The sequence below is a fragment of the Schistocerca americana genome, chromosome 4, assembly GCF_021461395.2.
Source record: "Schistocerca americana isolate TAMUIC-IGC-003095 chromosome 4, iqSchAmer2.1, whole genome shotgun sequence".
Lineage (NCBI taxonomy): Eukaryota > Metazoa > Arthropoda > Insecta > Orthoptera > Acrididae > Schistocerca > Schistocerca americana.
In genome coordinates this window covers 569,033,205-569,048,116 of record NC_060122.1, presented here as the reverse complement: position 1 = coordinate 569,048,116, position 14,912 = coordinate 569,033,205, and the positions used below count along the sequence as shown (strand labels likewise).

The following is a 14,912-nucleotide window of genomic DNA, read 5'->3' as shown; positions in this document are numbered from 1 at the left end:
CCAGACACTCTGGGAAGATGATGGCATTGAAACAGAGGATGACACGCGTAAAGCTGAAATACTAAACACCTCTTTCCAAAGCTGTTTCACAGAGGAAGACCGCACTGCAGTTCCTTCTCTAAATCCTCGCACAAACAAAAAAATGGCTGACATCAAAATAAGTGTGCAAGGAATAGAAAAGCAACTGAAATCACTCAACAGAGGAAAGTCCACTGGACTTGACAGGATACCAATTCGATTCTACACAGAGTACGCGAAAGAACTTGCCCCCCTTCTAACAGCCGTGTACCGCAAGTCTCTAGAGGAACGGAAGGTTCCAAATGATTGGAAAAGAGCACAGGTAGTCAAAGTCTACAAGAAGGGTCGTCGAGCAGATGCGCAAAACTATAGACCTATATCTCTGACGTCGATCTGTTGTAGAATTTTAGAACATGTTTTTTGCTCACGTATCATGTCATTTCTGGAAACCCAGAATCTACTTTGTTGGAATCAACATGGACTCCAGAAACAGCGATCGTGTGAGACCCAACTCGCCTTATTTGTTCATGAGACCCAGAAAATATTAGATACAGGCTCCCAGGTAGATGCCATTTTCCTTGACTTCCGGAAGGCGTTCGATACAGTTCCGCACTGTCACCTGATAAACAAAGTAAGTGCCTACAGAATATCAGACCAGCTGTGTGGCTAGATTGAAGAGTTTATAGCAAACAGAACACAGCATGTTGTTCTCAATGGAGAGGCGTCTACAAACGTTAAAGTAACGTTTGGCGTGCCATAGGGGAGTGTTATGGGACCATTGCTTTTCACAATATATATATAAATGACCTAGTAGATAGTATCGGAAGTTCCATGTGGCTTTTCGCCGAGGATGCTGTAGTATACAGAGAAGTTGCAGCATTAGAAAATTGCAGCGAAATGCAGGAAGATCTGCAGCAGATAGGCACTTGGTGCAGGGAGTGGCAACTGACCCTTAACATAGACAAATGCAATGTACTGCAAATACATAGAAAGAAGGATCATTTATTGTATGATAGCGGAACAAACACTGGTGGCAGTTACTTCTGTAAAATATCTGGGAGTATGCATACGGAACGATTTGAAGTGGAATGATCATATAAAATTAATTGTTGGTAAGGTGGAATGATCATATAAAATTAATTGTTGGTAAGGTGGATACCAGGTTGAGATTCATTGGGAGAGTCCTTAGAAAATTTAGTCCATCAACAAAGGAGGTGGCTTGCAAAACACTTGTTCGACCTATACTTGAGTATTGCTCATTAGTGTGGGATCTGTACCAGATCAAGTTGACGGAGGAGATAGAAAAGATCCAAAGAAGAGTGGCGCGTTTCGTCACAGGGTTATTTGGTAAGCGTGATAGTGTCACGGAGATGTTTGGCAAACTCAACTGGCAGACTCTACAAGAGAGGCGCTTTGTATCGCGGTGCAGCTTGCTGTCCAGGTTTCGAGAGGGTGCGTTTCTGGATGAGGTATCCAATATATTGCTTCCCCCTACTTATACCTCCCGAGGAGATCACGAATGTAAAATTAGAGAGATTCGAGCACACACGGAGGCTTTCCGACAGTCGTTCTTCCCACAAACCATACACGACTGGAACAGGAAAGGGAGGTTATGACAGTGGCATGTAAAGTGCCCTCCGCCACACACCGTTGGGTGGCTTGCGGAGTATAAATGTAGATGTAGATGACATTTTTGGTTCTTCACTTTTTGATCCACAATTTTAAATATTATTAGCTTTTTGGGTCATTTATGTAGACGTCAGTGACATTTTACATTTAATTGCAGGATTCAAATTAATTTAAGTCAAGTCCTGTTCAACAGAAACATTTTCCATGACACACACTTAAGTCTAGTTACAGCCAAATGAATGAAGCAACAAAGGATAACCAGCAGTTAGAGAAAAAGGATTAAAAAAGCAATAATTGAATGCAAGACTGAATTTATTGTAATGGACAAGATAACAATATGTGTAATTAAAGATACAGAGTTGTCAATGGTAGTTGTGAATACCAAACTGCATACAACAACAATTAATGCTGAAAAATAGAGAGCCCCACAACAATGACTACTTTTGCATTTAAGTGTGATCAGTAAATTAACCACATATATTTATAGTTCATATATATGCCATTTATACAACAACAAATTCCCAATGTGCTTTGCATTCAGAATATGCACCAATGATAGGCAGCACAATTCATTTATTTTCCACTAAGCTGTTCATACAATTTGGGAACATAGTCATCCCACTGAGCCTGGTACAAATTTCCAGCAATTGGGTTGCCAAGGCCATGTTTTTTAGCAAAATTTCGAATAGAAAATTTCCCACGATGCTCACCTGACCTGTAAAAAGAAATCACAGACTGTTCATAACATGCAGATGTACAATTGCATAACACACTTCCAATAGTCAATTGTTTACAATATTAAATTTGTAGTAGAAACTGAGATTGAATTTTCTTCTCTCAATGTTTCAAATGTACTACAAGCTTTGGTATGTGTAAAATGATATGTTTACGCCATAAATTTCATTTCTACTTAATATAAATCTATCTTCAATCAAGACTACATGATGCATTTCAAACTAAATACTGAACTCCTGTGTGTTGCAACAAATGGGGATAGATGGTGATATAGAGACCATGGTGAGCGGATATGACATGAAAGAAATTGTGAACAGAGTCAAGGGCTTTCTGAAATGACAATTATTCATGACCAGCCAATCACAGAAAACACTTAACAATGCTAGCATGATTAAACAAACTCTGAACAAAAAATGAGTCCTTTGGATAGTACACTGACTTTAAAAGCAAATTCATGGCAATATAGTTGTTATCTCTTAAGCTGTGCAAAGTTTGGGTCTGGTAAGTAGCACTAGTAGTCCATCAAGCTTTAAGGAATTAGACAAGTCTTTTTAATAGTAGTAGTGTGGATTCTTTGGTACAAGAATTGCATGACAGCTGGGGTACGTAAGCATAATAATATGGCAGTGGCGCCAGTGGTGGTGGCAATAGTTTAAAAAATTTGAATTGAAAAGTAGCGATCGTGATCTATCAACACACTTGAATTTTTTTCACAGTGGCACATAACTTAAAAGGAAGAGCCACTGATACAATTTGCCAAATCATAAACAATTATTTTTTTGAACATTATTTTTTAACTCAACTTTGCAGTTTAGCATGGCCTACACTTATTGTTTAGCCATTTGGATTCACTATCAGACCACGTCTGACGTCGTCACTATTTTCCACTACAGCTCCGTTGTCAGATGACAGCACCTACCTTTCCATTATTGTGTTTTCCATTCATTCCTTCGCTGGATTTCACAAGGTGCATGACGTCACTTAGCAAGAATACCGACCCGACAACTCTAAACACGTTACATTTGCAAGTTTCTTGTAGGATAATGGCCAGTAGAAAATGTGCAAGAGGTGATGGTATTGCCAGGTGGCTCCTTGAGGACACAGGATGAGGGATAAAGTTCTAGTGAATCAAAATCTGGAGTGGAAAGTGACGAAGAGACGCTGCCTGTACCAAAAAGTTGAAAGTTTTACATGATGGTGGATCTCATGAAGTTTCAGTTTTCTGACAAGAAACAAGGTTTCACCATTCCTCATGGTGTTTGACCAAAATCCAAAATTGTCACGAAATTGCTTTTAAAGTCAGTGTAGTATCCAAGGACTCATTTTTTGTTCAGAGTTTGTTTAATCATACTAGCATTGTTAACTGTTTTCTGTGATTGGCTGGTCATGAATAATTGTCATTTCAGGAAGCCCTTGACTCTGTTCATATTTTCTTTCATGTCATATCCGTTCACCACGGTCTCTATATCACCATCTATCCTGTGTGTTGCAACACACAGGAGTTCAGTATTTTGTTTGAAATGCCTTATGTAGTCTTGATTGAAGATAGATGCATATTAGGTAGAAATGAAATTTATGGCCTAAACATATCATTTTACACATACCAAAGTTTGTAGTACATTTGAAACATTGTGAGGAGAAAATTGAATATTTCCATCTCTTCTCCAAGTGAAACTGTGAATGCTACAAAAATGTAGGTTAAAGAAAAGGTACAAAATGTCTTTTCATTTAATGAAACACTCAACATGGCACTCATGGAGTGATGTTTGATTAGAAGAATTGAAGGCTTTCCTTAATGTAATACTGGACATGGCATTGAATTTGGAGGCAGAATTAGTTGACTATTTTACAAAAGACTAACTAGAACGAAAGCCGTTTTTCATCGCTGTTTTCTCTTGACCTTATCCGCGTAAAATAAGTGTCGGGGAGAATACAATGCATAGAAAAATAGGATTGGAAAGGGCAAAAGAAAACAGGAAACTTTTTGTTCTGCATATGCAATGTAGGAATTTTAAGATGGTGGGTCCTGCAAAAGTACTCATTAAGAAACTGTGCTACCAAGTTTTTGCTGCAATGAATGGTCCCAAATGCAGTCAACAATTTTGAAGAGTTTCTTCAGTTACTAACAAAACACATTTCTTCAGAAAATACACTACCCTTTGTGGAAATTGCAACACCAAGAAGGAAATGCATGAATTCAATTTATTTAATACTACAGGGTAGGTACATGACAAGTAACAAATGATTACCTTTTCAAATCTGTGCATGTCTTTTGAGCCCTACTATTCAGTACGTTGTGTGGCCACCATGCACAGCAATCAGAGCTGCTATAATATACGCCATGGCATTGACTAAATAAGGTTCTGAATACATTCCTGAGGGATATCCCTCCACGCAGTTTGTATACGAGCCCACAAATCCATGACACCAGTTACTGGAGGACCGTGATGCACCAGGTGCCGACCAACTATATCTCAGATATGTTCAACGAGCAACATGTCTGGCGAACGTGCAGGCCAGGGAAGCAATGGTACCCGTTGCTCTTCAAAGAAGGCCTGTACATTCCTTGCAATATGTGGCCGGGCACTGTTCTGTTGAAATGTGGCCTGTGGAGGTGCCTGAACGAGGGGGAGTACCTCCGGCTCCAAAACCTCTATCAGGTATCGGTTGCTGCTCAAAGTGCCCACAATATATACGAGGCGAGATCAGTTGTAACCAATGGCGCCCAAAACCATCACACCTGGTGTTTGTCTGCTATGCCGCTCCACAATGCAGCCCTCCACGTCGCTCTCACCACGGTACCATCGGACGCATATGCGGCAATCACTGTAGGACACATTGAAGTGGGACTCATCCGAGAAGATTACATGTTGCCACTCAGCACCCTAGTGACAGTGTTCACGTGCCCATTGCAGTCAGAGGAGCTTGTGGTTTCTGGACAATGGAAGTCGATGTAATGGCATGTGTGCAACCTGTCCAACCTGCAGCAGACGGTGACAAACTGTCGGTGCAGACAAGTTCACACCTGTAGCAGTGCTCCAGTGACAAGCCAACACTGTGGATGACACTGTACGGTCCATAATAGCCATATGGACAAATGACGGTCACCCAGTGCTGTGGTCACATTCCGTGGCCCAGTTCCCACTCGTCACTGCATACAGCCTTCCTCTATCCACTGCTTCCACACATTCATCACTGTCGTAGGAGCATGCCCTGTGCAAGCCGAAATGTCACGGTATGACAACCCCGTTCCCCGGAGACCGATCATTCTGACCCTTTCGAACTCGCTCACATGCCGATATGGCTACCTCTTACATCGACAAGGCATACTGGCACTCACTGTATTGTTTCCACCTTGTGTGGCAGCTTTGCACCGACTACACTAGGCGCAACACCGACCCTGTCAGACAGAAATGAGGGGGCTCTGCTCAGCCTTCGTGTACCCCATCTTGCTGCAAAACTTATCACATATTGCTTGCACATCCATTGCCACTTCCACCAAGTGTGGCACTATTCTGGTAATTCCTTCTCTGTGTAGCACTTTTCGCAAACGGCAATGTACATTGTGAACTCTTTCATCAAAATTAATATTATAACTGTCTATATAATCTGCTATTTAAATGTTTCAACAAATGATTTTGCATCTAATCAAGATAACTGATGTAAACAGGTTCACATGCTCTAGAAAGAGGCAATCATGGCTGGAATAAACAAATATGAGGCCCACTTGCGGAAACTACTTACAGCAGTATTGTGAATGAAACGGGTGGATCATTATAATTATTTCTGTTAATAGTTTATAATGAACTGTGGTCCAGTTTCCATCTGAAGGATTACACCAGTCTCACATGGTAGCAATAGTATGTTACCAAGGAGCCTTATTTGACAGCTGTTTCATCAGCTGCTGGTATTACGGACAGACAGATGTTTAACTCCCGCCTTAGATAAAGCACGTTAGTACACACCTTGAAGATATTTGACATAACTGAGTGAGTACTGCATTCTCACAGATCTTGTTCTATACACCAGAAAATGAAGTATGAGTGAGCACTGAGTGGCTAATGCATAAGCTGGACTATGTGACAGGCCCCAAGGAAATGGAAGTTCTGTAACTACAGTTTCCTTGACTATTCTAAGTTTATTCAGGATTATGGAAGTTTGATAATCAGCATCCCATGTTTTAGAACAAACTGTGGTACCTCCCTTAACCTTAGACTTATAGAGACAGAAATAAAAAACAAAGATTATGGTTTAAGGTCACACTGACAATGTCAACAGAGGCAGAGCACAAGCTCTGATTGGGGAATGATGAGGCAGAAAATCAGCTACCTCCAAAGAAACCATTCTGGCATTTGTTTTACTTGATTTAGGGGAACCAAAATTGTATGTCCAGATGGGAATTTGACCTGTAAAATTTCCAAATGTGAGCCCCGTGTTCTTGCTCCATACCAGCACACAACTGTAACAAGATGTACTGTGTATTCATAGGAACCTCATTCCTTCACATGGATGTGACTTACATCGCAAGAGGTTGGAAGGAGCCTAAGTTTCATATTGATGGGCCACATTATTTCACAGCTTCTGTGTGTAATGGAATACCACCCCTAAGAATCCTAAACTCCTCATCTGTTTCTGTTCCACTGATCTCTCTTTTTTGTCTAAAACACTGTTACTTCACAGTCATAAAAACTTTAATCCATTTAACCTATCTTCCTTTGCTCAATAAGCCCATTCCTGGAAGGAAGCCATTAACAATTCCTTTTCAGTAGCTGCTATCAACTATTTCACAGCAAAATGTTTCATCTGTACACATTTGTTTCCCTCCTCCACAAGCTGGGCAATTACAATGATGATCAAACTCTCTCCTGATGCAATAAAGACCTAGCCAAGGTTTTGACACAGGCTAACTGCTAAAGCACGGGAGGGAGGGAGGGGGAGAGAGGGGGGCAGGAGAGAGAGAGAGAGAGAGAGAGAGAGAGAGAGAGAGAGAGATCTACTCTTTGGGGGGAACAGCAAGTTCCTGAGCTACATTCATTAAACTGTTCAAATTCTTATTTATGTGCCTATCAACTTGTGCCTTTTAACTGTTCAACAACCATATCACACGGTGGATTCTATGTTTTCTCTTTCGAGCTGTAATTAATTATATTAGAATTATATCACTGTGTGTCTGGATATAATGTTCCACACAAAAACTTCCTCACAAGCAGAGAAGCACTCATAAGAAATCTTGGCAGAAAGAGATGATAATTTGAGCCGAAATACTCACTGTCAGTATCACTATCTGTGCCTTATTTCAACCATGGCAAAGTTTTAAATAGGATAACCAACTGTTTTGTATGCCAAAAAGAGACAGCAATGAAATTCAATAAGGAATGGTAGTGGCTTAGAAATGAACCTCAAAGCTTATGGAATTAAGGTTTTGCACAAAAGCCTACATCCTCAATGAAACTTTGACTTCAAAAAATTGCAACGATTAACAAGAAAGTTGAATGTAAATGTTCAAATAGGCATATTTGAAACCACTTTCGTTTTAATGATAAGGAGGAGGAGGAGGATATTGGTGTTTAACGTCCAATCGACAACGAGGGCATTAGAGACGGAGCACAAGCTCGGATTAGGGAAGGATGGGGAAGGAAGTCGGCCGTGCCCTTTCAAAGGAACCATCCTGGCATTTGCCTGGAGTGATCTAGGGAAATCACGGAAAACCTAAATCAGGATGGCCGGACACGGGATTGAACCGTCGTCCTCCCAAATGAGAGTCCAGTGTGCTAACCACTGCGCCACCTCGCTCGGTTTCGTTTTAATGATAAGATCTCCAAGAAGTATTTGGACCAAAGATATGCTCAAAGAAAACCTTATGAAGACATCAACTTGCTGATTTGCTGATGTGGAAGGTGAAATTAAATGCATTCAACAACAAAAATATCAGTCAGACAGTCAACATACGCAATTAAGAAAATGACTAAGCTACTGCATAAGGAGCAAGCAGGAATTCTTGACTCCTTTGTAACACCTACAACCCAAAGTTCTGTAGCTTGAACAGGGAGAAACTGGACACTGCAAAGGAGGAAAAGATAATCTTGTAAACAAAAAAAAAATCATGTGCATGCAGTTCCAAACCACCACACAAATAAGAAAGGACTCCTGCAATAGCAGTGTCTTTCTATCTCTTAGAACTGTTTCCAAACCGGATGCTGGAGACTGCAGCTGCCATCCACTCTTCCGAAAGTTACAGCAGAAATATACAAATTAGTTTGGTACTACCAACTGGAGGAATGACTAAGTGCATACAACAAGCCCATGGAACATAATTTATTTAAAATGGATTCCCCATGGCATACCATTAAACATTAATTGTAAACTGCACTGACATCTAATCATCTCACTAAATTGAAGTGTGACATTGACACTAATGTTCCTGCTGCAAATAAGGGTTGGGAAAAGTGCTTCAAAAGTATTGGTGAGGTAAAAGAGGAACCAATTTTTGTTTTCAGATACAGAGATGGCAAGATTCCATACAGCCCGGTGCCAGGGCTACAACACACAATGCACATTCACTGCTTTCAGCACCACATGGCCACATCTTGTCAACTGTGAAACATGCTTCTCCTTGACCTGGGCAAGATAAGAATCAGGTCACTGCCACTTGAGATGATATCTGCAGCCAAGTGGTAGGGGGAGTCACTCAGACAAATTTGAATGGCAAAGCTGTAAATCTCTCAGCATAATCTTGTTAAAAGATAAGTATGGAGTCCTTTCAGTCCATCTCCATCAGTATCACACACCTACATGTGAGAACTTTTTCCACGAGGTGAGCCCATCTGTCATTACTATATTTCATCCTTTGCACTCTGGTTAGGCCTTGAAGTATTCCTTGGGGTGATTAGCTATTTCTAGACTCACTCTCTCTCTCTCTCTCTCTCTCTCTCCCTCCCTCTCTCTCTCTGTGTGTCTGTCTGTGTGTTTTTTTTTTTTTTTTGTCCACTGCTAGGTACTAACTTCAATACAACAAATACATTTTTGGTAGGCCAATATCCATTATGTTCCGTTGCTAAAGGCACCAATCTCTGTTCAAGAACCAGCAGGAGAAAAGATTGTTTCTGTCTGCCGGCATGGAGTGAACTGGTGTCAGTGAAAGGTTCAGTATTCTTCTAGTATCTTGTGTTTGTATTCTTATCATGGGTGATAGTTCCAGTCCTTGCCTAAATGACACAAATGCTCATTTTCATATTTTTATAAAATAAGATTTTAGCAGTAGCATGGAAAGTGAGAGTACACACTGTGTGGAATGCAACAGGAGCTGATCCCAGTTCATGAACAGATGAAGGCACTGTTGGCTGTAGTCAGCAGGCTGCTGCCTTGGGATATAGTGGTGACAAGAGACTGGGGCACATCTGGCGTCACTTATTTCATATACGGGTTGTGCTGCCAAGTTACTCCGATGCAGGACAACCGCACACACATTGAATGATGACTAGCAGGTTGTAATGCATTCATGTCACTTGAGGCTTAAAATCAATAAGGGGACTGGCTGTATGGCCCTGCTCAATCAGTCTGTGACTGGACAAGTGGATATCCCTTCAGCAGGATCTGAGCAGGAACACAGGGCAAGAGGTTTGTTATATATCTCAAGCTACAATGCTAGGCATGTTGTGGAGCCCCTTAAGGAAATAGTGCTGAGAGCTAGTAAGAAGTCTAATGTGTACTTGTTATGTCTGTCAAGGGACCTCAATTCCAGACATGGAGGAGGTTGTTTTTAAAAGAGGGACAGGAAGGGACCAAACTGCAAGGTCATTGGTCCCTTGTTCCCAGTAAAATAATTACACAAAGGAAAGAAGAAAAAGGAGATGTACAACACAATAACAGGAGAAAGGAAGAACTAGAAAAATGACAGAAGGACAACCAACATTACCATGGACAAAACAGGAAAAGAAAACCTCAAAAAGAAGCAAGAAACAGGTAGAAGGGGTAAAAACAAGAGAGCAGATGACCATGGCTGGCCAACCACAAGACTAAAAAGGAAGAGCCAGCCACTCTGTGAAACATTAAAACATCCACCCTAAAAGCATTAGAGTGGAGAACACAAAGGGACAAAGGACATGCACTGAAACCTGTATAGAATGATAAAACCCACCTTCACATACAAAACGTGTAACTAAATTAGCCGATAAGGCATTGTCAGCTAAAATTAATGACAACGAGTTCAGTAACTGAAGAGTCCGTCACAGGGCAGCCAAAGAAGGACAGCTCACTAAGATATGGGCCACTGTCAGCCAGGCACCACACCGACACTGAGGTGGGTCATCACAGTGCAGGAGGTAGCTGAGTGTCAGCCAAGTGTGGCCAATGTGGAGAGGGCAGAGAACCACAGAATCCCTACAAGACGCCCACATGGGGGACTGCCCACATTCGTAGTCTCCTTAATGGAACGCAGTTTGTTGTGTATACTGAGGTTATGTCATTTTGTCTCCCGAAGCCACAAAACCTTGCGGTGTAGTACTGAACACAGGTCAGTTGCAGAGACGCTGATCTCCATAAGCAGTTTCCACGTAGCCTGTTTGGCAGCCTGTCGGCAACTTCATTGCCTGGGATTCCAACATGACCTGGGATCCAGACAAACACCACTGAATGACTGGACCGTTCCAGGGCATAGATGGATTCCTGGATGGTCGCTACCAAAGGACGACGAGGGTAGCACTGGTCGATAGCTTGTAGGCTGCTCGAGGAATCAGTACACAGAAGAAACGACTCCCCAGGGCGTGAACGGATGTGCTCAAGAGCACGAGAGAGAGCCACCAGCTCGGCAGTGAAAACACTGCAGCCATCGGGCAAGGAATGTTGATCAATATGTCCTCCATGGACATACGCAAAGCTGATGTGAGCATCAGCCATTGAGCTGTCGGTACATGTCAAGAATCGAGAGGAAGCGGCAGCGGAGAGCTGCGGGGTTAACCGAGTCCTTAGGGCCATGTGAAAGGTCCAGGTGAAGCCACAGCCTAGGTGTACACAATGGACGTGTATGTGAATGGACGTGTTCATGAATGGACCTCAAGTATAGGTGGTAAAGGCAAAGACTCTGGTTTGGAAGAAGGGATTGGACACGAACTACAACTGGAAGCCCTGACCTGGGCCGCCAATGTTGGAGATGAACTGCCGTGGGTGGGAAAAGAAGATGGTGATTCGGATGGGCAGGAGAACTACGAACATGTGCAACGTAACTGGCCAGTAGTTATGCAAGCCTAACCTGCAATGGAGGGACTCCAGCCTCCACAAGGACGCTGGTCACCGGACTCGTCCTAAAAGCTCGTGTCGCTAGGCGAATGCCACAGTGGGGCACTGGGTCAAGAAAACGCAATGCTGAAGGCAACACCGAACGCCGTAAACCAGACTCCCATAGTCAAGGCGGGATTGAACAAGGGCTCTGTAGAGCTGCAGCAGCATAGAGAGATCTGCACCCCAGTTAGTGTTGCTCAGGTAGCGGAGGGCATTGAGGAGCTGCCAGCACTTCCACTTAAGCTGACGGAGGTGAAGAAGCCAAGTCAACCGGGCATCTAAAACCAGTTCTGAGAATTGATATGTCTCCACTACAGTGAGTGGATCCTCATTAAGGTAAAGTTCTGGTTCTGGATGAGCGGTAGGACACTGACAGAACTGTATAACACACAACTCTGCAGACAAAAACTGGAAACCGTGGGCAAGTGCCCATGACTGCACCTTGAGGATGGCTCCCTGTAGGTGCCGCTCAGCAACACCAGTACTGGTGGAGCAGTACGAAATGCAGGAGTTGTCTGCATACAGAGAAGGTGAGACTGATGGCCCTACAGCTGCTGCTAGAACATTAATGGCCACTAAAAGTACAGAGACACTCAATACTGAGCTCTGCAAGACCCCATTCTTCTGGATAGGGGGAGGGGGGGGGGGGGGGGGGACTATGAGAGGCACCAACTTGCACACGGAAAGTACAAAGCGACAGGAAATTTTGGATAAAAGTCGGGAGTGGGCCTCAGAAACCCCACTCATATATAATGTGGCAAGGATATGACGATGGCAGACTCGAGGGACACAAGATTAACAGTGGCAGAGCGACCCTGGCAGAAGCCGCCCTGACATGGAGCCAGAAGGTCATGTGACTCCAGGACCCAACCCAACCGCCAACACACCATACATTCCAACAGCTTGCAAAGAATGTTGGCGAGGCTGAAGGGCCAATAGCTATCCACATCAAGTAGGTTTTTACCAGGTTAGAGCACTGGAATGATGGTGCTCTCCTGCCATTGCGATGGAAAGAAGCCATCGCACTAGATCCGGTTGAAAATGATGAGGAGATGTCACTTGTGGTCAGAAGAGAGATGCTTAATCATCTGACTGTGGATCCAATCTGGCCCAGGAGCTGTGTCGGGGCAGTGTGCAAGGGCACTGAGGAGCTCCCACTCCATAAATGGGGCGTTATAGGATTTACTGTGGTGTGTAGTGAAGGAGAGAACTTTCCTTTCCAGACGCCATTTGAGAATGTGAAAGGCTGGGGGTAATTCTCCGATGCAGAGTCTCCAGCATACTGCTCAGCAATCGCGTTTGTGTCAGTAGATAACACACCATTTATGGTTACACCGGGAACACCTGTTGGGGTCTGGTACCTGAAAACACGTTTCATCTTTGCCCAGACTTGGGAAGGTGACGTATGGCACCCAATAGTCAAGACTTATCTCTCCCCAACACTCCTGCTTCCACGGTTTGATAATTTGGCGAGCGCAGGCACAGAGCTGTTTGAAAGCTATGAGGTGCTCCATGGAAGGGTGCCGCTTATGCTGCTGTAGAGCTTGCCGACAATCCTTAATTGCTTCAGCGACTTCCGGCAACCACCTAGGGACTGCCTTTTGCTGGGGGCACCCTAAAGAGTGAGGGATAATGTTTTATGCCACAGAAACGATTGTTATAGTCACCTGCTCAACCATCACGTACATTACTGTGTGTGGGGGGGAAATGGGGAGGGGGGCACGGGGCGGGAGGGGGGGGGGGATTCAATGGTGACAGCAGAGGTGAAAGTCTCCCAGTCCCCTTGTTTAAAGCCCGTCTGGATAGGTGTCCGTGGGCCTTATGCCGGGGGCAGTGAGCGGAAGTGGTCACTACACACACAGATCTTCATGTGCTCTCTAGTGGATAGATGGGAGAAGCCCCAGACTGTAAATTGATAAATCAATGGCCAAGTAACTACCATGAAGCCACACTGAAATGTGTGTTGACCCCAGTATTTAAGAGGCAGAGGTCGAACTGAGACAGTAAAGTTTCGACATCTCTGCCTCTGCCAGTAAGCACAATACCACGCCACAAGGGGTTATGGGTGTTAAAATCTCCCAAAAGTTGAAAAGGTTCAGGGAGTTGATCAATCACTGCAGTTAATACATTCAGGGATACTGCACCGTCTGGAGGAAGACATATATTGCAGTCAATTATTTCCTGTGTCGTCCTTATTCTGACAGCCACCGGCTTCAAGAGGGGTTTGAAGGAACACAGTTTCACTATAGGCTGAGTTTAGGACATAAACGCAAACTCCACCTGACACTCAATTATAGCGCTACGGTTCCTGTAGTATCCCTTATAGCTGCGGAGGGCAGGGGTGCACATAGCCAGGAACCAGGTTTCCTGGAGGGCAATACACAAAACAGGTGTAAAGCTTAACAGTTGCTGTAGCTCATCCAGGTGGTGGAAAAAGCTGCCGCAATTTCACTGGAAAATGACGTCATCGTGAGACTGGAAAGGCATGGAACATTCAATGAGGCAGTTTACGCCACAGGGTCACCTGCTGCCACCAACGTTTGCCTGAGCAGTCTATATCCAATGTGTCTGAGGGTCTGGCGAGATCTACGTCCTCAGCAGACACCAGAATCTCCACCTCATCCGCGGACACAGAGCTTGTAAGTAGCAGTGGTGTGGGTGCCACCACAATTCCCTTAGTCTTGGGAACCTTCTTTTGGGATTTCTCTCACTGCTCCTTGGGTTTCCCTGGTTGGGAGGACTTCACTGATTCAGTCATCCTACGTCTTATTGTGTTATGTCTGATGCGACAATTAAGTGGTGCCATTTTTAACAGGACAATGCTCGTCTACACGTTCTACATGTCGCATGTGTATCTGTGAAGTATCTGGGTGTTGGCAGAGATAGCCCCATACCACACAGTAATATTCCAGAAGAGGACATACAAGTGTAATATAGACTGTCTCTTTAGTGGGTTTGCCTCATCTACTAAGTGTCTGCCAACAAAGCGCAGTCTTTATTTCACCTTCCCTTCAATATTATACATGTGGTCTTTCCAGTTTAACTTGCTCGTAATTGTAATTCCTAGGTATTTAGTCGAATTGAGAGGCAACAGGAATGCGAGGAACTGATGGGGGCGACAACTGTTCTCGTAGCGGCAGCGTAAGAGGATGTCATAGCCATAGGATGGGGTATTGGGATGTGATGGACGTCCACAATCTCAAAATGTGATGCCACAAGTACAGCGGGACGACATATGGCCGAACTTCCAGCAC

At 43.7% G+C, this 14,912-nt stretch overlaps 1 protein-coding gene across 3 annotated transcripts in view; it reads right to left on the bottom strand.

Moving 5' to 3' along the window:
* Window positions 1-1,941: 1,941 nt before the first annotated feature.
* LOC124612886 (protein D3-like) overlaps window positions 1,942-14,912 on the bottom strand; it is a 71,491-nt gene continuing 58,520 nt past the window's right edge. For all 3 annotated transcript variants that reach the window (XM_047141335.1, XM_047141336.1, XM_047141337.1), the window contains exon 6: window positions 1,942-2,362. In XM_047141335.1, coding sequence (XP_046997291.1) covers window positions 2,221-2,362 — 142 coding nt within the window. In that variant the 3' untranslated portion in view covers window positions 1,942-2,220. The remainder of the gene's footprint in view (window positions 2,363-14,912) is intronic.